The sequence below is a fragment of the Panthera leo genome, chromosome A1 (genome assembly GCF_018350215.1).
Source record: "Panthera leo isolate Ple1 chromosome A1, P.leo_Ple1_pat1.1, whole genome shotgun sequence".
Taxonomy (NCBI): domain Eukaryota; kingdom Metazoa; phylum Chordata; class Mammalia; order Carnivora; family Felidae; genus Panthera; species Panthera leo.
This window is the reverse complement of record NC_056679.1, coordinates 4,414,410-4,437,021: the sequence shown is the minus strand read 5'-3', so window position 1 is coordinate 4,437,021 and position 22,612 is coordinate 4,414,410. Positions and strand designations below refer to the sequence as shown.

The 22,612-nt window shown below is 51.7% G+C and overlaps 2 protein-coding genes and 1 long non-coding RNA gene across 22 annotated transcripts in view; 2 read left to right on the top strand and 1 right to left on the bottom strand.

Annotated features, from left to right (window-relative positions):
* SPATA13 (spermatogenesis associated 13) overlaps positions 1-4,430 on the top strand; it is an 81,798-nt gene extending 77,368 nt beyond the window's left edge. For 10 of the 11 annotated variants that reach the window (XM_042931783.1, XM_042931869.1, XM_042932299.1 and 7 more), the window contains one exon: positions 1,538-4,385. In XM_042931783.1, coding sequence (XP_042787717.1) covers positions 1,538-1,713 — 176 coding nt within the window. In that variant the 3' untranslated portion in view covers positions 1,714-4,385. Of the gene's footprint in view, positions 1-1,537 lie in introns of all 11 variants that reach the window. The other variant, XM_042931617.1, reaches the window with a different exon arrangement.
* LOC122216399 lies at positions 4,315-6,782 on the bottom strand. 3 transcript variants are annotated; one of them, XR_006200899.1, is made up of 2 exons: positions 6,693-6,782; positions 4,315-5,223 (listed from the first exon to the last, which is right to left on the bottom strand). It is a non-coding gene; the product is annotated as an uncharacterized LOC122216399 (long non-coding RNA). The 3 variants fall into 3 exon arrangements; XR_006200911.1 differs by having other exon boundaries at positions 6,644-6,726; XR_006200895.1 differs by lacking the exon at positions 6,693-6,782 and adding an exon at positions 6,182-6,331.
* Positions 6,537-22,084, top strand: LOC122216175 (complement C1q and tumor necrosis factor-related protein 9A). Of its 8 annotated transcripts, none has more exons than XM_042932990.1 (5): positions 6,537-6,595; positions 8,036-8,143; positions 16,095-16,281; positions 19,272-19,334; positions 21,117-22,084. In XM_042932990.1, exons 3-5 carry the CDS (start codon positions 16,116-16,118, stop codon positions 21,884-21,886), a joined length of 999 nt encoding a protein of 332 aa, XP_042788924.1. In that variant the 5' UTR covers positions 6,537-6,595; positions 8,036-8,143; positions 16,095-16,115; the 3' UTR covers positions 21,887-22,084. The 8 variants fall into 8 exon arrangements, 5 of the variants coding, with proteins under 5 accessions (XP_042788924.1, XP_042788770.1, XP_042788598.1 ...); XM_042932836.1 differs by lacking the exon at positions 6,537-6,595 and adding an exon at positions 6,634-6,770; XR_006200850.1 differs by lacking the exons at positions 6,537-6,595; positions 16,095-16,281 and adding an exon at positions 6,889-7,014 and having other exon boundaries at positions 19,272-19,577; positions 21,667-21,787; positions 21,880-22,084.
* Positions 22,085-22,612: the final 528 nt, after the last annotated feature.

Here is a 22,612-nt window from a genome sequence, read left to right as displayed (position 1 = left end):
CTAGACCTCCGTCCTGAGGAGGTGCCGGCATTCTTCCCCGGGCCCAGCCAGTTGGCCAGTCTGAGGCAAGCCAACAGCTCCTGCGTGGTCTGGGCACGGCCGGAGGCAGTCTCCGGCCCCAAACTGCTCGTCAGTGCAGGCTGCATTCGAGTTTAGAGAAGAAAAACGGGCCTAAAAGTGCAGGATGTGAAGAGATGAGTTAGGAAGGCACGCCAGCCAGTTTAGAGCAGGGCCCCCTGCCCTGCACGCACTGTGAAATTAGCAGTGCTCAGGTCACGCCCGGGGGTCCCGATGTGCAAACAAAGATTTATTTTTACAGTGCGTGTGATACATATGATCTCGTCCAACAGGAATGAAATAATAAGGATTTTTATTCCAAAACTATTTGTCATGTTCTTAGAAACTTCTATTCAGGTCAACTTTTCTAAGAACGATGTGTCCTATGAATTGTGTCCCATTCAGTATGTTTGTAACTGAAAATGGGAAAACAAGACCCAGTTGAGCCCAGGACGGGCCAGGGGACTGGAAGATTTCATTACCAAAACAGCACTTAACCTTGCCATTGTCCTGCTGCTCCCTCCCCTCAGATGCAGACACACACACACACACACACACACCCCCACCTCCCACTGACTTACAAATACCTTGAAGGCAGAAACACCTATTGTTTGTGAGCCTCTTCACTTGAGTGGCGGGTGACTAGTAAATATCACCTGTCAGAATCTGTTAGTTTGCGTTGCTGTCTTTCAGGAGCGCTGGCTCAGCAGCTGGGCACCCGGGCACCCCCGAAAGGAAGGCACCTCTTATGTGGGAAGGCCGAGAGAGCCTCCTGCCAGTCCAGACCAGGGCAAGGATGCCTTCTGCCCTGAGTCCTGGCTCCTTCGGGAACCCACGCTATTTCCTCCTGCCACGCTGACTTTCACAGTTAGCTTGTGATCTCGTAGCTAGTTTTAATAAGCCTTTTTCATTACCTCTGCGCAGATTGAAAACCCCTATCCCAATAAGACACTTTCGATTTAGCAATTCAGTTCGGGGTCCCTGTTCTAAGCACATTCCTTATATTAGCTCACAGCTGTCATAGCAGCCAGGAGGTGCTGTTATCCCCACTACAGATTCAGGGAGTGGGGGTGCAGAGAAATCAAATAATTTCCCAAATAATTATCCTGAATAATCACAGCCAGTAAGCGGCAGAGCAGGATTTGGGCCAGGGCAGGCTGGGCCACAGGCTCTCGGAGCATTTCACTGCCTCTCATCGCGAGCAGCCCTGATCTTGCCACTCCCGCTGCGTGAGCGCAGGTGATGGTCACAACCTCTCTGGGTTTCAGGTCCCCTTCCCTGAGGGTTTTTGTGACGCCACCTAATCCATGGCTGCACACGCAGTGTCTGCACATAAGCAGCGTCGTGATGGCTCGTAGATGTCCTCCGGGTGCGTGTGGATTAAGAATCAGCTGAGAATTCGAGTGTTGGTGCTGTTTTTCCTTTTCGGCTGACGAGTGACGCTGGGTCCCTGTTCCGTCCCCCTCCCCCCTCGGGTTAGGCTACAGCGCGTGCCCGGTGGCCCTGCCGCACCAGAGCTTGCACCCCCTTCACCAGCGCCACGTGACCGTGCCCACCAGCGTCCCCCAGCAGCAGGTGTTTGCCCTGGCAGAACCCAAGAGGAAGCCTTCGCTCTTCTGGCACACGTTCAACAAACTCACCCCTTTCAAGAAGTGAAAACGGAAGGCCGCACTTCTGCTGAGGTGCCCGCAAAGAGGAGAACCAGTTTTGTTTCTCGCGTGCTGACCCCAGTGCTGAGAACTTGTTTCGGGGGATCCGCGGGGAACAGAAGGGCGCAGACGCACCTCAGCGTTCAGAGGCCCGGCTCCCCCCTGGGAGGGAGGCGAAGGTCGTGAGGCGCGGCCCCGATGTCCACAAGACCCCTCCGTGATCCGAGCCGAGCCGGCCGGGCCGTGGGAACCAGCGACGACCTCAGGGAAGCCGAGAGGTGACCCCAGCGGGCGTCGCCATGACGGGCACGCACAGTGCTGCCCTTCCTGAGGACAGACCGGATCGCACTGTCACCGTTGCAAATGGGTTCCAGGGGGACGGTAGTGATGGGGTTGGCGCGAAGGTGTCTCGCCAGCACCGGTAAGCCTCTCTTCCACAGTGTTAGGGGACTTCCCGCCACAGCGCGCGTGGCCATCGTGTCCCCTGGTGTCCTCTGCATTGTTGCCAAATAGCGGCGCAGGCTGCCTCTTGCCAGATGCGTCCCCCACAGGCCGGAGGGGCGAGCACCGTGAATCCCTCACGCGGAGGGCAGTCGGGGTCACTGAAGCCTCCTGAAGCTGCCGCTGCTTACGGGAGAGAGTGCCGCGTCCCGCCGCGGGCTGGTGTCATCCCGACCCCCCCCCCCCGGCGGGCACCCTCCTGCCGGAGCGCGGCGGAATTCACACGCACTCACACGCTGTGACCTAACAGACTAATCGGACGCACCTGTTTGCGATATGAAACCCCACCTGCTTTAATTTTATGATAAATTAAATAACGCACCGGCAGCAGTTGCAAGGCGTTCTTAGAACATCCGAGGTTTTCCCATCAGTTGTTTTGGCGTCCCCACCAATCCAGTGACGGCGACCCGAACGGTCCGCCGAGAAAGCACGCGGTTCCGAGCAGCCCCCCTCAGGACCCGAAGCCGACTTCGCCTGCATAAACTCCACACCCAGCAGGGCCAGCCACGGCCTTACTGTGCTGTCAGGAGGGTTCCGGAGATTCGTTCCGTAAGAATGAACGGAAAGTACACGTCGCCCCAGACACGGCCGTCCTCTGTCCCGGAGGCCACGTGGGCCGATACCTGTCGGTCGTAATCTCCTTGTCTTCGTCCGCGTTGTAAACCCGGATGGAAAGAACTCGGAGCGCGTCTCAAGAAGACGGGCTTTGCAAGGGCGACGCCGTTGAAACGCACCTGGTTTGCCGGACGGGGCAGCGCGGGACACGCCTGTGGCTTCTGCTTGAGAAGCCCTTGCCGTGCGCTCCCCTCGGGCCCGTTTCCCGGCGGCCGCGCTTATGAGAAACCCGGAGCGCCGTGGCCAGAGGGGTAACTGTGCCTCCGAGGGTCCGGCCCCCTCCTTGCTCCCCCACCTCCCCTCCACCCAGGGCTGGCCCCAGAGGAGGTGACGTCACGCGTCGAGGAGACAAGACCCTGGACGTCGAGCGGGCCTCGGAGCACCATCTGGAGATCGGACCCGTCCCGACCCCGCTCCGCCGCGTCGAGGTGCTCACCCGCGTGTCGTGTCGCCGCGAGCCGGTACTGCCCCGTGGCCGGCCGCCCGGGGCTGCTTCCGGGGCCCTTAGCGCCCTGGGTCCCGGTAGGAAGGCGGCGTCCGCGAGGGGCCTGCTCGGGAGGCGCTGTGGCTCGGCGGCCGGGCGAGTGCGTGCGTCGCTGTTCCGGGTCCGAGGAGAACGCCCCCTTTTAGTTGCGTTTATATAACTGACCCTTCTACTAACAAAATGCAATGATAGATTTCGAAAACCACACTTAACGTGCTTTTTGTGGGCCCCTTAGTGACAGCCGTAGGAGTCTCTGTGCTAAACGGAGTCGTTAGTCTGTAGGACAATTTTGGACAGTTGTTTTGTTTTAATCTAAGAAAATTGCTTTAGGGAAGAAAAGAGAAACATTTGCTTATGTCACATTTTCGATGAGGATTGAGTTCAACTGAAGAACCAGTTCAGGGCTTCCATTTACTGATATTAATGCGCAGTGAGGAGGGGCTTAAATTCTGTGACCAGGGTTGATTTCCCGGCCGAGCCCCAGCTTCTGGGTGCCACCTGTCCCTCCGTGGATTCTCTAACAGAAGAAGGAAGCTCGGACCCCAGGGCCTTTACGAGGCTGCCCCATGAACTTGGGACAGTGTGGAGAGTCACACGATCAAATCTCCACCCTGAGTGGATACTGCTTGAAATCTTAGGCGATTTTGAAAACTGAGACTTTTTTTTTTTTTTTTTTTTAAGGTAGAATGCCTTTGACGTCTTTAAATCTGTTTGTCTAGCTTGAGTTCTTTTTTTTTTTTTAACCAAACGCCTGAGTTCTATAAAGAATACGTGGCTCAAGTATTCTAATCGTAGGTTTGCCAAACTTTCCTCCTTAATTTAAGTCACGTGTTCCTCTTGGGAAGGAAAAGAGAAGCCAAGAGCCTCCCGTGTGGATTCTGTATGTTTGGGAGTCTTGCTTTTCCCTGTTTGTCTCATTTTAACCCCCCCTTGCATACTTTGGATGCCCCCCAACCCCCCCACACATGCTCACACACAATCACAAAGATGGCACAACGCTTTGACAAATTTCACTTATTCTATTATTTATATTTCAGAATTTGCCAACTCTTTTGGAAGACCACTCAAATGACCGTGAGTCAAAAGCAGCCTTCTCAGTTTTAATCCTACCAAAAATGCACAGCAACCTTGCAGTAAATCGTAAACCATCATAAAATGGGACATTTGTAAAATCCTAGAGAAACACCATTCTGTATCTTTGGCCCACGGATAAGAAAAAGGATGACAGCAATGTGCTAGAGCTTTCGCGGGGTCCCTTCTTCATAGTTTGATTTTCAGTAGATCTCCTCTTTTCCCTGATAGATCTGATGTTGTCGTTGAAAACATTTCACCCCCGGGCTCCATGCTGTTTCTGAATATTGTTGTGCCTTTTTATACCTAGTCCAGACAAAGACCAACTCCAAGCCTGTTCAGAAAATCCCCTCGATCCTACGTTGCTGTTGTCTAGACACAAAACAAAAGTGCATTTAATTCAGACTTTGTTTCACGATGGAAATCTTTTTGTAAAAGCCACAATCCAGCATCTGTAAGTTGGAAATAAATCTCCAGTGCCCCAATTGCTGGTCTTTCTCAACACAGATAAGTCCACTTATTTACCCGAATAGAGCAGCCCGAGTACCTGGAGTCAGGAAGAAGCGTGCTGTATGGTCGTTTTATGGAAGAGAGCAGAAACACACGTGTCCCTCACAGGCCAGCGGTGACAAGTGTGGATAAATGTCCCTTTGATGGCTGACAGGCCAGGGATGCTGGACACAGATCGGCGAGGTCAAACCCCCCAAAGCAGGTGTCCCTGTGATAAGCTTACCCTACAAATGTCCTTGTCAGAATTCCACTCGGCTGATGCTGTTATCTCAGGATGCGCGCAGCGGAAGTAGAGTTCAAATGGTTTTGAATAGAATAAGCAGCCAACTGTCGGATCTTGAAAAGAGAAACCCAGAAGCTTAAATATTTGTTGCAAACATACTTAGCTACAACACACTTAACTTTATTGTCTTAGTTATGTCATAGGCATCAACCTTTATATTTAGAAAATACTTTCCTTTAACTGACTCTGTAATTTAATAATTGGTCTCTTTTGTAAATATCAGCATCAGTTGTGTTTACCCATTTTGCAAACTTCTAGTAACCTTTTCCTTGATTTTTAACTCGTCAACATCAAGACAATGTTGTTAAGCCAAGTGACAGCTTCGAAACTGATGAATTAGCTGTTGACAGCTGAACTATGTTGTACCAGACTGCTATAACTTGACGTGTATTTCTGTTGAATGAAGTTTTGTAAAAAGAAAAAAAAAGATATTATTTACAATGTTATTTGAATGATTTCTTGTAAATGCTGTGAATCTATATTTGTTGTTTTGTATCTGTATATTAAAGTTAATTTGCCAAACTGGTTCCAGTAATGCATTTGAGTAGTAAAATAAGACTGTGTGTGTGTGTGTGTGTGTGTGTGGTGTTTACATTTTTTTTTTTTTAAATTTTTTTAACGTTTATTTTTGAGACAGAGAGAGACAGAGCATGAACGGGGGAGGGGCAGAGAGAGAGGGAGACACAGAATCCGAAGCAGGCTCCAGGCTCCGAGCCGTCAGCCCAGAGCCCGACGCGGGGCTCGAACTCACGGTCCGTGAGATCGTGACCTGAGCCGAAGTCGGACGCTCAACCGACTGAGCCACCCAGGCGCCCCTACATTTTTTTTTTTTAATAGAAAGTGCTAGGAGGGCTTCTGGATCTACAGCTCATTTCCTGAGTGGACAGTGATAGACTTCCCCGTCAGTAAAAATCCATCCCTCAATGATCAGGCTTAAACCACTAGTCAAGTGTGAGAGAAGGGGTCCCCAGGGGAACAGGGAGGAGCCGCCCGACTGAAGAAAGTCCGCACAGGTTGGAACAAGCCTGGTAAAGCCACGCCCGGAGCGAAAAGGCCTTCTCCGTAGGAGCAGCTCTTGGATGGACGGTAGATGAGCCGCACAGGCCTTTACGCGCCTTTCGCCTTTCGTTCCGGGTGGAGATCCAGCCGCTTCACCAGGAAGCTTACCCTCTGGGGGTGGGGAACAGGCCTGAATTTCCTGCCCATTGTTCGCAGTGAAAAGTATTCCCCAGAGGGTTGCCAGGCAGCCCGTCCCCACCGTTGGGCCCTAACCTCCACCTCCTTCCCAAACTGCTCTCTCCCTTCCCTCGGGCTGCCCTGGGAGAGGGGGTAGGGGCGGGGGCGGGGGAGGGTGAGCACTGGGGGTCTGAAAGGCCTCCCCGGGGAGGCTCCCAGGGACCCAGCCGGCGCCATTTGGGGGACCTGGTAAGAGGGCGGTGGGGGCTTTGCCAGAAGAGCTGAGGGGTAGCCGACCTCCCCCGGTGGAGCGCGGCCTGCCTCGTGCGGCGGGAGGCCAGCTGACCTGGGTGATCCTCCCGAGGAGCGTCTGGTCGAAGCGGGGAGACGGGCGCGTGGAGCTGTAATGAAAGCTCGTGGCGAGGTGAAGTGTGCAGCGACGGGGGGGGGGGGGGGGGGGGGGGCGTTCAAGTCGCGGCCTTCGGGTAACGGAGTCCTTCCCTCTGGCGAGTGTCCGGGCGGGGGGGGGGGGGGGTGGCCCGGGAGGCGAGGGCCCCCCCCCCGGCCCCCGAAGAGCCTGGGTGTGCGGCTTGAATCCAACCGTCGGGCCGCGTGAGAAACCGAGGGGGTCGAAGCCGGCTCCCAAAGGGCCTGCCAAGCGGCGTGAGGTACCGGGATTTCGTTTGGTGGCCGAAGAACGCAAGGCGGGGAGATTGTGTGGGATTTCGGCTCGCGTGGGATTTGCTCAGCCCATCCCGGCGTCGGGGAAAAGGGTGGGTTTCGCGCCAGGCCCGGGGGGCCCTGGGGGACCGTGTCCAGCGGCAGAGAGGCTGGAGGAGAGGGCGAGGCCGGACCCAGGTGAAGGATGCTCGGCCGTGAGTGAGCCCGCCACGCGGCTGTGGAGGCGAGGTGCGGTCTCCGGGTCCTGCCCCGGGGTGATGGCCGGGCGCTGGTGCCACCGACGGATGCAGAGAAGAAAGGCTGGGTGGGCGGGGGGCCCGCGTGACTCTCGGGTCTACCCGCCGGACGCTGCGGCTCCAGAGAGAGGTGAGAGCGGGAGGTGCGGGTGGGAAGGAAGCCGAGAGCGGACGGCCCGAGGAGGGGGTGGGCCCTGGACCAGCCCCAGAGCACGAACAGGCGGAGGGAGAGGACAGGGGAGCGGACGGGGACGGCGAAGGGGAAGACGAGGGTGACGCCGGTGGGGGAGGGGCAGCCACAGCGGGAGGGGGGAGTCGGAAAGACACCGGCTGTGGGGATTCCTTCTTCCAGACTCGGAAGTGCACCTCGCTTTCTCTCCCTTGATTAAAAAGGACGGCGGGGGGGGGGGGGGTAAAGAGCCGAGTTTTCGGAACAGATAGTGCTGGAAGATGCTACCTGACTCCAGTCTGGCTGCAAGTTTTTTTTTTTTCAACATTTATTTATTTTTTGGGGGACAGAGAGAGACACAGCATGAACGGGGGAGGGGCAGAGAGAGAGGGAGACACAGAATCGGAAGCAGGCTCCAGGCTCCGAGCCATCAGCCCGGAGCCCGACGCGGGGCTCGAACTCAAGGACCGCGAGATCGTGACCTGGCTGAAGTCGGACGCCCAACCGACTGCGCCACCCAGGCGCCCCTGGCTGCAAGTTTTGAAGCTCTTCCAAAACATCTTGTGCCTTACTCGGTTCCCTCCCCTTCCTGCTGTTTTGCAGATACATCCACTAGGGAATTCTGTGGCAGGAAGGCGTGATTTTATTTAGTGAGCCCTTGATTCCCGGTTTGTGCAGCACCTGCATGCAGCCCGCGGCCCTGGGGTTCAGGTAAGTGCGTTAGGAAACCGCTGCTTTGGTTTCGATTTAAGGCACGGGGGTCCTAAAGCAGCTCTGAATCCGTGTGTGACGATCGTGCTTAGTCATTGGCGAGGTAGGCAGCTAGCTGTCTGCCGAGTTTCGGGTAGGACAGGAGCACGCTGGTTTCAGAATTCATTTGCGGAAGAGGTGAACAGGAGACAAAAGCAGATCTTGAGGTTCTTCCGGAACCCTGCAAACTGGCTGGGAGGAGGGATGAAGCTACAGGAGAAGGCGTAAGGGTAGACCCTCCCCGAGAGCTTTCTAGAGGAGCTCGTAGATTATTTGGCACAAATTCGAGCGTGTGCATGTTTGTACGGATGGCCGTACTTCATCACTTACACGGCGTAGCTTGAAAACCAGCCCCTCAACATACGTTAAAGGAGAAATACAATGTGCAGGGCATGTGGAAGAAAATGTACTCGATGAGCGAAAATCGTTTGATTCTTAGATTCACGAGGTGTCAAGTCGGGGAGGGGTGTTCGGGGTTGTTTCTTCTCTCGCCCGTTACACGCAAGACGCAGAGCAGAAGCTCGGAGGCTGGCAGACCCACTGTGCGCCGCTCAGCTCGATTCTGGCAGGTCTTTTGTTAAACCGAGGGACCTTAACCAGAAGTTCAGTAGTGAAGGCACAGTGTAGGTCAAGCAAAGGAGACACAACCCAGAAACCCAGTCAGGACCTGTTGCGGGGGGTCTAAAAAGCCGTAGCTCCAGAGTCCTTTGCGGTCTGTGTCCCTCTGCCCCCCGCCCACCCCCGGGGCAGTGTGTCAGATCTAGGAGATCACAGCAGAATCCCAGGGTCCTCGGCCCCAGGCAGGACCCTGGTCGCTTGTTTAATCTATTGCCCGGAGGGCTGCATATCCAACAAGTGCTCAGCAACTCTGACGATTGGGCCCACGACACATGGCCCCCGACCTTCCTCGCTGGGATGAATGCTCACCCCTGTGGCAGCAGGCGCCTCGCGTTAGTCAAGACGTGGGCTTGGCAGTCGGGAGGGAGACCCCAAATAACAGTGGCTCCAGCAGGCTTGCGATGTACTTCTCTCTCGTGTCACAGACGGGCCGGCGGGGCGGGTCTGGTCTGGGTGGCCATCAGGGACCAGACGTTTTCTATCCCCGAAGGGCGGCTCTCCTTCAAGGAGTCCCAAGACGTCTCACCACCCCCCCCCCCCCCACGCACACCCCAGCCGCAGGGAGGGGCAAGGGGCCCGGGGAGGGTACGGCAGCCCTCCTCCCCGTGAAGCCTGTGGTCCTTGCACGGATCCCTTTTGTTCTTTCCCACCGGCCAGAATCCAGTTTCCTCGTGTTTTCCAGGCCTCTGCCAGGGAGGCTGGGAAATGTCCACTGCGGGCAGCCACGTGCCGCCTCAAATTTCTATTACGAGGAGCAAGGGGAGGAGGGGGCGTTGGAGAAACGAGTCATCTCCACCGAAGGCATCGACGCGGATTCGATTTAATACCCAGCCACACCCCCAAAGGCTGCGTCCCACACATTTGGAGCCAGGATATTTCTTTCGAAAGTTCTTTTTTTCTCTCTCTTTTTAAATCATTCAACAAATAATTGTTGGTGACGTACTGAAAATAAGCAAGCGGAAAGACGCAGTGGCTGTCCTTATGACCTAGGCTGGCGCCTAAGTGCTCCCTAGTCTAGGTGCAGGGTGGAGATGGGGTGGGGGTGGCAGTGATCCAGGTGAGAGCAGGGAGGGGGAGGGGGAGGGAAGGACGGGAGAGAAGCGTTCCCAGCTCTCGCGCGTTCTGGAGAAACACGGAGAGGAATTGAAAGGTGCATCAATTCCACCACACATAGTGCAGTTAAATTGAGCGCATCGATTGTGGGCTGAACTAACAGAGGATCCAATTCATGGCTTTGTAAGAAGCACAAACGCAACTTTTTATTTTTACAAATGACATATTAACGTAACGTCTACTGTATTCCTTGCGCAAACCCTCACGTCCCTCTTCTCCATTTTCGTATTAAAGATAGTGCCAAAGCTTATTTCCCTGCTTATTTGGGAGCAGAGCATATTTGGTTATTCACAGTCGTCTGTTGAAGGTTGTCTGTGTGCTAGGCTTGAGGTCTAAGCAAGTGCTCAAAACCAGAGAAATAACTGACAGGCGGGGCCTGGGTGGCCCAGTCGGTTAAGCGTCCGACTTCGGCTCAGGTCACGATCTCATGGCTTGTGAGTTCGAGCCCCGCGTCGGGCTCTGGGCTGACAGCTCGGAACCCGGAGCCTGCTTCGGGTTCTGTGTCTCCCCCCTCTCTGCCCCTCCCCCGCTCATGCTCTGTCTCTCTCGAAAATAAATAAACATTAAAAAAAAATTACGGAAGGATAGATGTTAGCTCTTCCCTAGCCGGAGGACAAAATGGAGTTTACCCCAATTTGATACCTTTATGATCTTGAGATCTTTTTATTATTGAAATAATTGTAATACATTTTGAAAAAATTTAAAAGGAAAAACATAGACCCTTTAGCAGAGGTTGGTCTGTGCCATTTCGATTCAACTATGACCAGTCACTTCGGAGTTAAACAAAAGAGGATGGTGTAGATTATTTATGGAATTTGGCTCTAAGAAAACAATTCAATTTCCGGAAATGGTGTAAGTTTGTGACTTCAAAAGGAAACATCTGTATTTTCTTGTCTAAAAATACTTTGCCATCAAACTGGACGCTGTGATATTTAGAAGTTTCCATAGGATGGCGATATAATCCTAGACAAGTCTAGCTGGTTTTAATATTTATCTAGAAATATTTTAATAGACACTGTAAAAAAGCATTTTTTAAAAAGGAAAAACCCTCATAACCCTGCTATTCTAAAGCAGCCATATTCATTTGGATATATTTGGTCCTAGTTTTTGTCGATATGCATATAGAATTACATGGGTACCTATGTAATTCATAATGTACATGCCATTTTATTCTACTTTTTAAAAATTCAACATCAGGGTGCCTGGGTGGCTCAGTCGGTTAAGTATCCGACTTCAGCTCAGGTCGCAGTCTCGCATTTTGTGAGTTCGAGCCCCGCGTCGGGCTCTGTGCTGACAGCTCGGAGCCTGGAGCCCGCTTCAGACTCTGTGTCTCCCTCCCTCTCTGCCCCTCCCCTGCTCATGCTCTCTCTTTCTCTTTCTCTCTCTCTCTGAAAAATAAACAAAAAAAATTTTTTTTAATGAAACACAACATATATCTTTCACATATTTTATTTCTACATGACCTACGTAATTATTTCAGGGGCTACATAATATTATACCCAAGAGGCACTGATGGAAACACATTATGCACTTTTGCGCTATGACAGATAATGTCACGGCTAATATATTTGGCACACAAATGTTGGATTATTAAGAATTTTCGGCACGAGATCACTAAGTTTAAGATATGAACGTCTTTTCTCTTTATCTGAAAGGTTGTGCGGATGGACGTTGCCTTCAGTGCTGTATAAGGGTCTGGGTTCTGACCTGCTTCACTAGCCTCATGTTATTATTTTCTTCTCCAAATTTTAATTTAAATTATGTTAGTTAACGTATGGTGTGATAGTGGTGATTCAACACTTACATACAACACCCAGTGCTCGTCATCACAAGTGCCCCCGATACCCATCGCCCACCTAGCCTATCTCCCTCCTTCCTCCCTCCAGCAACGCTCAGTTTGTTCTCTATCATTAAGTGTCTCTTACGGTTTGCTTCCCTCTCTTTTTTTTCTCCCCCTTCCTATATGTTCATCTGTTTTGTTTCCTAATTCCAATGAGAGAAACCATATGGTATTTATCTTTCTCTGACTTATTTGGCTTCGCATAATATCTTCTAGCTCCATCCATGTCATTGCAAACAGCAAGATTTCATTTTTTTGATGGCTGAGTAATATTCCATTGTGTATGTGTGTATATATGTATGTGTGTATATATATATATATCACATCTTTTTTAATTAAAAAAATTGTTTATGTTTACTTTTGAGAGAAAGACACAGAACGTGAGCAGGAGAGGGGCAGAGAGAGAGAGAGGGAGACACAGAATCCTAAGCGGGCTCCAGGCTCTGAGCCGTCAGCACTGAGCCCGACGTGGGGATTGAACCCACGAACCATGAGATCATGGCCTGAGCTGAAGTCAGGCACTTAACCGAGGGAGCCACCCAGGTGCCCCTATACCACATCTTCTTTACCCGTTCATCAGTTGAGGGACACTTGGGTTCTTTCCATTAATTTGACTATTGTTGATAGTGCTGCTATAAACATCCGGGTGCGTGTGCCCCTTTGAATCTGTATTTTTTTATCCTTCGGGTAAATACCTAGTAGTCCAGTTGCTGGATCGTAGGGTAGTTCTATTTGTAACTGTTTCAGGAAACTCCATACTGGTTTCCAACGTGGCTGCACCAGTTTGTGTTCCCACCAATGGTGTGAGAGGGTTACACCCCTTCTCCACATCCTTGCCAACATTTGTTGTTCCTTGTGTTGTTAATTTTAGCCATTCTGACAGGTGTGAGGTGACGTCTCATCGGGATTTTGATTTGTATTCATGTGATGATGAGCGATGTTGAGCATCTTTTCATGTGTCTGTTACCATCTGAATATCTTCTTTGGAAAAATGTCTATTCGTGTCTTCTGCCCATTTCTTCACGAGATTATTTGTTTTTTGGGTGTTGAGTTTGATAATTTCTTTATAGATTTTGGATACTAACCCTTTATCTGATATGTCACTTGCAGATATCTTCTCCCATTTCGTAGGCTGTCTTTTAGTTTTGCTGATTGTTTCCTTCACTGTGCAGAAGCTTTTTGTCTTGATAAAGTCCCAATAGTTCATGTTTGCTTTTGTTTCCCTTGCCTCTGGCGACACGTCTAGTAAGAAGTTGCTGTGGCTGAGGTCATAGAGGTTGCTGCCCGTGTTCTCCTCTAGGATTTTGATGGTTTCTTGTCTCACAAGTCTTGCATACATTGTGAATTTATTTTGTGTGTGGTGTAGGAAAGTGGTACGGTTTCATTCTTCTGCGTGTCGCTGTCCCGTTTTCCCAGCACCATCTGTTGAAAAGAGTGTTTTTTTCCCATTGGATATTCTTTCCTGCTTTGCCAAAGATTAGTTAACCATATAGTTGTGAGTCCATTTCTGGGCTTTTTATTCTGTCCCATTGATCTATGTCTGTTTTCATGCCAGTACCATTACTGGCTTGATCACTACAGCTTTGTAATATGGAGTCTGGAGTTGTGATGCCTCTGGCTTTGGTGTTCTTTTTCAGGATTGCTTTGGCAAGTCGGGGTCTTTTGTGGTTCCATACAGATTTTAGGATTATGTGTTCTAGCTCTGTGAAAAATGCTGGTGGTATTTTGATAGGGATTGCATTGAATGTGTAGATTGCTTTGGGTAGCATTGACATTTTAACAATGTTTTTTCTTCCAATCCATGAGCACAGAATGTTTTTCCATTTCTTTGCGTCTTCTTCAATTTCCTTCATAAGTTTTCCATGGTTTTCAGCATACAGATCTTTTACATCTTTGGTTAGGTTACTCCTAGGTCTCTTATGAGTTTTGGTGCAATGATAAACGCAATCGATGCCTCGGTTTCTTTTCCTCTGCTTCTTTATTGGTGTATAGAAATGCACCAGATTTCTCGACATTGATCTTATACCCTGTGACGTGGCTGAACTCATGTATTAGTTCTAGCAATTTTTTGGAGTTGGTGTTAAAGCACAGCCAAAACCCGGCACCCAAGGTTTGCCGCCCTCAGCTGGCGTCTCTGTTCTTATGCCAGTGAATAGAGCGGCAGGCTGGTGCCCACGGGGTCTTTCTGTCCCAGGAGAGGCCAGTCCACCTTTCCCAAATGCGCTTCAAGCCAGGGAACTGTCTCTCCTTGTGCAACCCAAGAGATCCTCAGACCATGCTGCCCGCTTCGGGCCTCCACCCTCCACACTCCTTCCCCGCTGGAGCACCGCCAGGCCCACCGGGCACAAAGCTGGTGATGGTGCTGACCTGGGTAACTTCAGACTTTGCGCTCTGCGGCTCATAAAAGCTTGTGGTGGTTAGCCCCTCTTCTTTTCCCGGTGGTTTTGGGGAAGGTTCATTCCTCTGAGACCCCTTAGGTGCCCCTTCACTCTTTCTCTCTCCCTCTCCCTCTCTCTCTCTCTCTCTCTCTCTCACTCACTCCTCTCTCCATGATCAGGGCTCCCTCCCCTCCGCAGCACACACACGTTCTTTTCTCCCCCGAGGTCAACTCTCCGTGGCTCCCACCGTCCACACTGGGGTTGCTTTTCTAGCTCTAGTTGTGCAGCCCGGCCCTCTCAGTTCAGATCTGCTTCTCGTGTGTTCAAATGATTTGATACTCATCTAGCTGTGTTCGAATGTTCGAGGGATGAAGCGAGCTCAGGCTACTCCGCTGCCGTCTTAACCCGTCCTCTGTGTGACACGATTCTCAGGTTATTATTATTTTTATGTCCTAAAGTGTCTGCCATGGCACACGCATTTCATTCAACGCATATTTATTCAACACAGCGCTGCAGGCTTAATACTGAGTACTAGGAGTACAGTAAGGAGAAAAATGCAGTCAGACTTCAGTCATACGGTGACGTAAGTAAGGGTAGCCCTGTACTACGGTGCCGTGAAAGAGAGGCATCGGTGTGGTGCCCCCTTCCCGGGGAGATCTGATGTAGTCAAGAGCGTCCCACGAATCCTGTGTGCACACTGCCGTAGGGTCTTGCCTGTGTGTTCTCTCTGCCTAGAACACTTGGCCTGATTAGCTGCTCTTCTCCTTTAGATCTCATCGCAAACCTCACCACCCGGCGTGGCCTTCGCTCCTGATGGGGCTGGAAAGCAAATAAAAAACTCGCAGTGGGGCCTGAAGGTGTACTTTGCAAACTGCCTGTTCCTTCGTGTGTGTGTGTGCGCGCGCGTGCCCTTCACCGTGGTTTCCTGTAGAGTCAAAAATCTAACTCAAAGCATATGTTTCATCACAGTAGGACAGCGTGGAATGCTTTACTGTTTTTCATTCTATTTATTTTTTATCGTAAAGTAAACATTGCATAAAACTCACCACTTTACCCGCTTTCAAGCGTCCAGTTCAGTGGCACGAAGTACGTTCACGTTGTTCGACTGTCTCCGCCGTCCGCTTTCAGAGCTTTTCCATCTTCCCAACCTGAAACTCTGTCCCCGTTAGCTCCCCCTCCCCTTCCCCCAGCCGTTGGCTCCCACTGTTCTGCTTTGTGTCCCTGTGAATTCGACTACTCTAGGGCCCTCATACGAGTGGAGTCGGAGAGTGTTGGTCCCGTCCGGCTTATTTCACGTCGCACAATGTCTTTAAGGTTCACCCGTGTTGTAGTATATGCGTCAGAACGTCCCTCCTTTTCAAGGCTGAGGAGCATCCCATCGTGTGTGTAAACACATCCTGTTCATTCACATGTCGGTGGCCGTGTGGGTGGTTCCCACCTTCGGGCTCCTGTGACTAAAGCTGGTGTGAACACGCGTGTCCGAGTGTGTCGGAGTCTCTGCTTCGAACCCTTGTGTGTGTCTACCCCGAACTGGGGTTGCCGGACCAAATGCTAACTCTGTGTTTGCTTTACTGTTGAACATGTGCTTTTCATGCACTTTGTAGTCAACCTTGGTTCTTACAGCAGCGCCGAGAAGCGAGTATCATTCCCTTCTCTGGCTCCAAAAAGCCGTTTGCCCCAAGTGGAGCGGAGTGGCAAATGCGAGTATTTGACTTGGAACTCGGCTTTCCCCTTGACCATTCGCCATTCAGAGTGGTGCCAGTCACGTGGGTTCCTTTCAAGAACGATGGCCTTCTGGTTGTGAGAAGCTTCGTCTGCTAGCGGCTTCTGCCCTTACCGGTCTTGGCCATCCTGTCCAAGGTCGATCGGGAGTGGGCCCGTGCCCCACGGCAAGGAGCAGAGCCTGTGTCTGTGGCCCCAGAAACAAAGGCCTTTCCTTCTGGTCTGTGTTTCCCTCTCTCAGCTCAGCTCCGTCGTCTGAAACATGAGGACCTGGTTGCTTCTGCTCGCCGGCGGGATCTGCATGGGAAACGTGAACGCACAGGACACGTGCAGGCAGGGGCACCCTGGCGTCCCTGGGAATCCCGGTCACAATGGTTTGCCCGGGAGAGATGGACGAGACGGAGCAAAGGGCGACAAGGGAGAGGCAGGTACTCACCACTTGGTGGCCTCCAGCTACCCTTCCATGTACCCGTCCGTTCCTCTTATTCATTCATTCATTCATTCATTCATCACCAGTGTAGTCATCGCCTGCCCGCTCCCCCTCCTTCATTCGTGCACCCCTCGCTCAGAAAGCAGTGACCGAGAGCCCGCTCCAGGCCAGATTCTGGGGTACCGAGCAGTACAAGACCAACACGGCTCCCCCCTCCACCGGACGTTCTCATCTAGTGGGGACAACTGCTTTTGGGCCATCACCTCTGATACTACAGGCCGTCTTCAGAAGCATATGGTGTAGATCTCTCTGCCTCAGATGGCGGGTATGGTGGGTCTTTGGCACTTGGAGCATGTAGAGAAATCTGATCGCTGAATATTTAGCAGACAGCGCCTAGCTGCGCTGCACGGGAGAGCTAGGCCCTTGCCACACGGTGAGGCAGGCGACGTGGCGTGACAGAGAATACCCAAGTAGATGGTCACTGAAGCCACACGGCGGGACTCAGGTGTTGGGACCTGCCCCAGGGTCTGGGGATCTGGGGTCAGGATGCAGCCTCCGGGAAGGAGATCTGCAAAAGCCAGGATACGTGAGTGGATTCCATGACACCAACTGACAGGCTTGGTTCTTGAGCCTGGGTCTGACCGTAGGGTCACATACCTGAAACGTAAGCGGATTGGTCTATCTGGGTACAGGGGGGAAAACATCAAAACTCCAATTGACATCTTAAAAGATAAATTTGGAGGGCGCCTGGGTGGCTCAGTCAGTTGAGCGTCCGACTTCGGCTCAGGTCATGATCTCATGGTTTGTGGGTTCAAGCCCCGCGTCGGGCTCTGTGCTGCCAGCTCGGAGCCTGGAGTCTGGTTCGGATTCTGTGTCTCCGTCTCTCTCTGCCCTTCCCCTGCTCACGCTCAGTCTCTCTCTCTCTCTTTCTCAAATATAAAACATGAAACAAAATTAAAAAAATAAAAGGTAAATTTTGATGAAAAAAATTGAGCTTTGAAAATATTTCCTATATGAATTGACTTGGGTGGCTTCGCGTGGTCCCTTTGGACAGGTCACGTGAAGCCGGAAGCATGTGCTGTGGGAGGAGCGAGAGCCCTCACACGTTCATCGTCCGTCCGTGTACTGTGGCGTATTGTGGTTACGCGTGCCCAGCCCGAGGGACTTTCAAATTGTACTGTCGAACTCTCACGAACGGGTGGGCGCCCGAAATACCTCTGCAAAGAAATCGAAGATTGAAGGTCGACTTGATGAGGCAGACGTTCAAGAATCACACAAAAATAGCGCTGTCATTTCTCTTCTTAGCGTGACCTTTTCCAGTGCGTGTGAGTGGGAGAAAACAATGATGAACTGGTCAGACATCTGACAAGATGTCTGACAAAAACCTAGAGATTTTTAAGACTTGGGACATACGGGTATACATTTACATTCATTAGAACGAATCTCATCCCAATTATAAACTGTACCATGAGATATCAGTCATTGATAGAAACACCCCAATTAAATTAGACATTTCAGGACTCTGTGGGGAACCTGAGCACAAACCACGGTCATTTTTCCTCCCTCTTGCTATTTCAGAATCCTATCAGAAGATTAGATATTCCTCTGGCTATTTTAAAAACCGTTGAAATGATACACAGAAAGTAACTTCAGGATGAACTAAAAGGTGCTTTGCCAGCAAATGGTGTTGGAATATGGATTTTTTAAACGATTATTGTATTTTAGAGGGTGGGGGGAGGGGCAGAGAGAGAGGGCGAGAGAATCCCAAGCAGGCTCCGTGCTGGCATGGGTGGGTGGCTCGATCTCACGATCGTGACCTGAGCTGAAATCAAGAGTCAGTCGCTTAACCGACTGAACCACCCGGGCCCCCCGGAATATGGGTTTTTAAAAAGCCTTTGTTAAGTTTTGGAGAAATGAATATTAGAACAAATTACTTCGTATGGGGAGTCAGCTGTAGAACCGAATGAAAGTCTTGGTGTTTTTAGGTGTTTCTGTGCTCACGGCATTTGCTAATCCAGGGGATCTGTTGGGTGGGCTGGACGAAGCAGAGGGCCACCCGCCATCTCTCTTGCCACTGCCCTGCAGACGGGCTCTGCGGGGTCTCCGATGGGTGACATCTCTAGTAGAGCCCATGTCCCTTTTGGCATTAGACCAGTCTCATTTCTGGGTAGTCGACAGCCCAGTGCAAGTAAATGGCCAAACCTCAACCTTGATGAACTCCATTCCTCTCCCCTCCCCTCCCACTGGGACCACAGTGTGTGTGCTGTGTGTGTGCGTACACATACACGGGGTACACTCGTGTCTTCGTGATTCCTTCAACTTTTGCTCCTACTGTCCTTCCTTACGGCAAGATCTGCCTTTGATTCCAGAGATGTTGACTGACAACATAGGAAGTTGGAGCTCAGGGTTGCCTGTTCTGAGCTCAAAATTCATGTGTGGTCGGCAAAACCTCACTCCCCTGATGTTCCCAGTGGGGCCGGCCGTGCCACCTTAATGGGTGACATCTACCACCACTCTAAGGTGCTGGAGAGATCCTTCCAGAATCCTTTCTTCCGTCCCCAGTAGCGCCAGGTAACCACAGTCATCTGTGTTTTCACAGGAGGCTAGTGAACCTTCCACCCCGCTCTACACAAGACAGAAAAAGAGCGGAAGTGAGGCACCCAGTGCCTCCAACAGCCAGTCGCTACCCAAGTTCAATTCAAGAGGGGAAAACATAATTGTGATCATCTGTGCACATATTACCTTCCTGTCTTGTCTTCCTGGAGCTGGGTGCTTGGGACGTCCACTCAATTCATTTCATAATTCGCTTCTTTTGCACAACTCACATCTGCCTCTCTCCACCGGCACTTCTGCAAAAGACAGTGTGTGCATCGCGGGGGTGGGGGCACACTCCCAGGACTCTTCGGTCTATACCCCCATTGAGACCGATGTTCAGGAAACGCGGAATTAGAATTCTAACTCTTGTCTATTTCCTTCTCTTCCACCTAGGAGAACCAGGACATCCTGGTGGTCCAGGGAAAGATGGAATGAATGGAGAGAAAGGAGAACGAGGTCAGAAATCGTGTTCCGTGTCACCACCCTCTAATTCTGAGCCGTCAGTGACTTAGGCATTTGGCGCTCACCAAGGACAAGTAGCCGTTGTAGCCTCTGAGGATGATCCAACAATAAGGACAGCACGGCCCTTGATCTCTAGAAGTTCATGATTCTTTTTCTGTCAAGGGTCAGATAGTGAATAATTTCAGCTTCCCAGGCCGTATGGTCACAACCGTAGCGAAAAGCAGCCATAGATGCGACGTAAGTGGGGCTGTGTTCCGGTGAAGCTCCATGAAAACTGAAAGCTGGATTTTATGTAATTTGTAAGCATTATTTCTAGGGCAGAATTTTATTTGTGACCACTTAAAAATGCAAACCATTCATTGCCTGTGGGCCAGATAAAAACACGCGTGAGTCTGGATTCGGCTCACGGGCCGTAGTTTGCTGAAGCCTGTTTTAGTGGGTTGACACTGGGGAATGACGCTAAAGTTTGACTCCGGGCTTCTGGCAACAGTGCATGAGAAGGTGGCGCTGGAATTGGGCCTGGGAGGGTGAGGAGGGCTCTGCCAGTTGTGACTGATGGGGGGAGAGACAATGGTCTCAAGGGCAAACACTTTGTGCCAGGTTGCTCTGAGTGCTTTTCACGTATCTTTTATTTTTATTTAAAAAAAATTTTTTTAATGTTTATTTCTGAGACAGAGAGAGACAGAGCATGAGGTGGGGAGGGGCAGAGAGAGAGGGAGACAGAATCCGAAGCAGGCTCCAGGCTCTGAGCAGTCAGCACAGAGCCCGACGCGGGGCTCGAACTCACGGACTGTGAGATCGTGACCTGAGCCGAAATCGGACGCTCAACCGACTGAGCCACCCAGGCGCCCCATCTTTTCACGTATCTTTAAGTTTATTTATTTTAAGAGAAAGAGAGGGAGAGAGAGCACGCGTGCACGAGGGGCAAAGAGAGAGGGAGAGCGCAAGAATCCAAGCGGGCCCCCGCACTGTCAGCGCACAGCCCAGTGCGGGGCTCGAACTCCTGAGCCGTGAGATCATCGCCTGAGCCAAAACCAGGAGTCTAACGCTTCACCGACTGAGCCACCCAGGTGCCCCGATTTCCACATATCGACTCGATACAACAGCCTATAAATGAGGTGGTATTATTGTCTCAGTTTTACAGATGAGGCATCAGAGGTGTAGGTGGCTGACTGGCTTGTCCCGCTGTGCCTGCGTGGAGGAGACAGGAAGGAGTCTTGGCATTTGGCCCAGAACCCGTGCTCCTCACCACGGCTCTCCAGTCGGGCTGGAGGAGCCGGGGGGCCCTGAGTGTGCGTGCACAGTGACGAACGGTGTGACCCGGTTGGTACAATGGACAGGCCACGAAGTCTTTATCTGCTGTTCGGTCCCGTGAGGGTTTTTTTTTTTAGAAGATGTCAGAACGAGAGCTGAGTGGCAGGTCACTGGAGGCAGCTTGAGTTCGTCTGCCTTTCCGAAGACCTGTGCCCAAGGGTCGGCCGTGTATAGTGGCCAGAGTCGACTCTGTGGCGGGTAAGGAGCTGGAATTTCTAACGTGGACCCCGACGCCACCGTAACGGACAGGAGTACGAAGGGGTTTTGTGTGCACGCACGCGTGTGTGAGCGGGTGTGGATGCCACGCACGCACTTTAGGAGTAAAGTAACGTTCGGACCCGGAGCATCTACTGTACTTGCACGGCTTTATCTCCTCCGTGTGCTCGATAAAAGCCAAAGCTGGCTTTGCAAGGTGACGTGTCGCAAGTCATCTTTTCCTTTATTCTCTCTTTCTCCGCCTAGGAGCAGACGGAAAAGTCGAAGCCAAAGGCATCAAAGGCGATCAAGGCTCCCAGGGACCCCCAGGAAAACACGGGCCCAAGGGATTTGTTGGTCCCATGGGAGAGAAAGGCCTCCAGGGGGAGACTGGCCCTCGAGGGCCAAAGGGGGAGAAAGGTGACGTGGGGCCCACTGGTCCTCAGGGGCTACAGGGCCACACTGGGCCTTCGGGGCCAACTGGTCTACCTGGCCCCATGGGCCCCGTCGGAAAGCCTGGCCCCAAGGGAGATGCTGGGCCCCTCGGGCCCCAGGGGGAGCCGGGAGTCCGGGGGATGAGAGGCTGGAAAGGGGACCGAGGCGAAAAAGGGAAAATCGGCGAGACTCCCGTCTTGCCCAAAAGCGCTTTCACGGTGGGCCTCACGGTACTGAGCAAGTTTCCGGCTTCAGATGCGCCCATTAAATTTGATAAGATCCTGTACAACGAATTCAATCACTACGATGTAGCCACGGGGAAATTCACTTGCCACGTTGCCGGGGTCTATTACTTCACCTACCACATCACTGTCTTCTCCAGGAACGTTCAGGTAGCTTTGGTCAAAAATGGGGTAAAAATCCTGCACACCAAGGACGGCTACATGAGCTCGGAGGACCAGGCGTCCGGCGGCATCGTGCTGCCCCTGAAGCTGGGGGACGAGGTGTGGATGCAGGTGGCAGGAGGGGAGAGGTTTAACGGCTTGTTTGCGGATGAGGACGATGACACAACTTTCACGGGCTTCCTTCTGTTCAGCCAGTGACGGGGAGGCGGTTAGACTCTGCTCACCACCCATCGGAGACGGCTTCGTGAAGATGCTGTCCGATGATTCTACTCTACGAAGCACCCTCATTGTTGTAATCATCACAGAGCGGCACCCAAGTGCTCGTGTTGGGGCGCCCGGCTGGCTCAACCGGGGGGGGGCCTTGCAGCTCTCGATCTCGGGGTTGTGAGTTCAAGCCCCGTGTTGGGTGTAGAGATTACTTAAGAATAAAAGCTTAAAAAGATGCCTGCATCATCTATTATAATTCATTTATGAATTTTCATCGTTCCCCTTATCCGGAGAATCCTTTGCACGCGTGTTTCTTATGGGACCAGTGTTCTGATAACGCTAGTTAGTTCTTGAAGGAGCCGCGTCAGGACTTACCCCTCATGTGAATTTCTGGGGACACCGGGAAGCATTCAAGTGCTCATTCCATGTCGTAGCCAACACAAGGCGTAAGCTGGTGACGAGTCATTCCGGAAAGCTGTGGAACACTTTGCTCATTTGGTAGCTTGGGTTTTAATCGCCATTTAGGTCAACAAATAGTTGTTTATGAAACCAGTTGCCAGGCTCGAATTTGTACTGGTTTCCTGGGATTATTGTCACAAAGCACCACAAACGGGGGAGCTGAAAACCACAGAAAGTAACTGTCTCACGATGCTGGAGGCTAGGAGTCTAAATCAAGGTATGAGCAGAGCCAGTATCCCTGAAGCCCCTGAGGAAGGT

Excerpts from the sequence above, each read along its gene's own strand:
- LOC122216175 (XM_042932990.1), top strand. The coding sequence starts at position 16,116 with ATGAGGACCTGGTTGCTTCTGCTCGCCGGCGGGATCTGCATGGGAAAC. Across the intron at positions 16,282-19,271 it reads GGGCGACAAGGGAGAGGCAG|GAGAACCAGGACATCCTGGT; the intron begins GTACTCACCACT and ends TCTTCCACCTAG. Across the intron at positions 19,335-21,116 it reads TGGAGAGAAAGGAGAACGAG|GAGCAGACGGAAAAGTCGAA; the intron begins GTCAGAAATCGT and ends TTCTCCGCCTAG.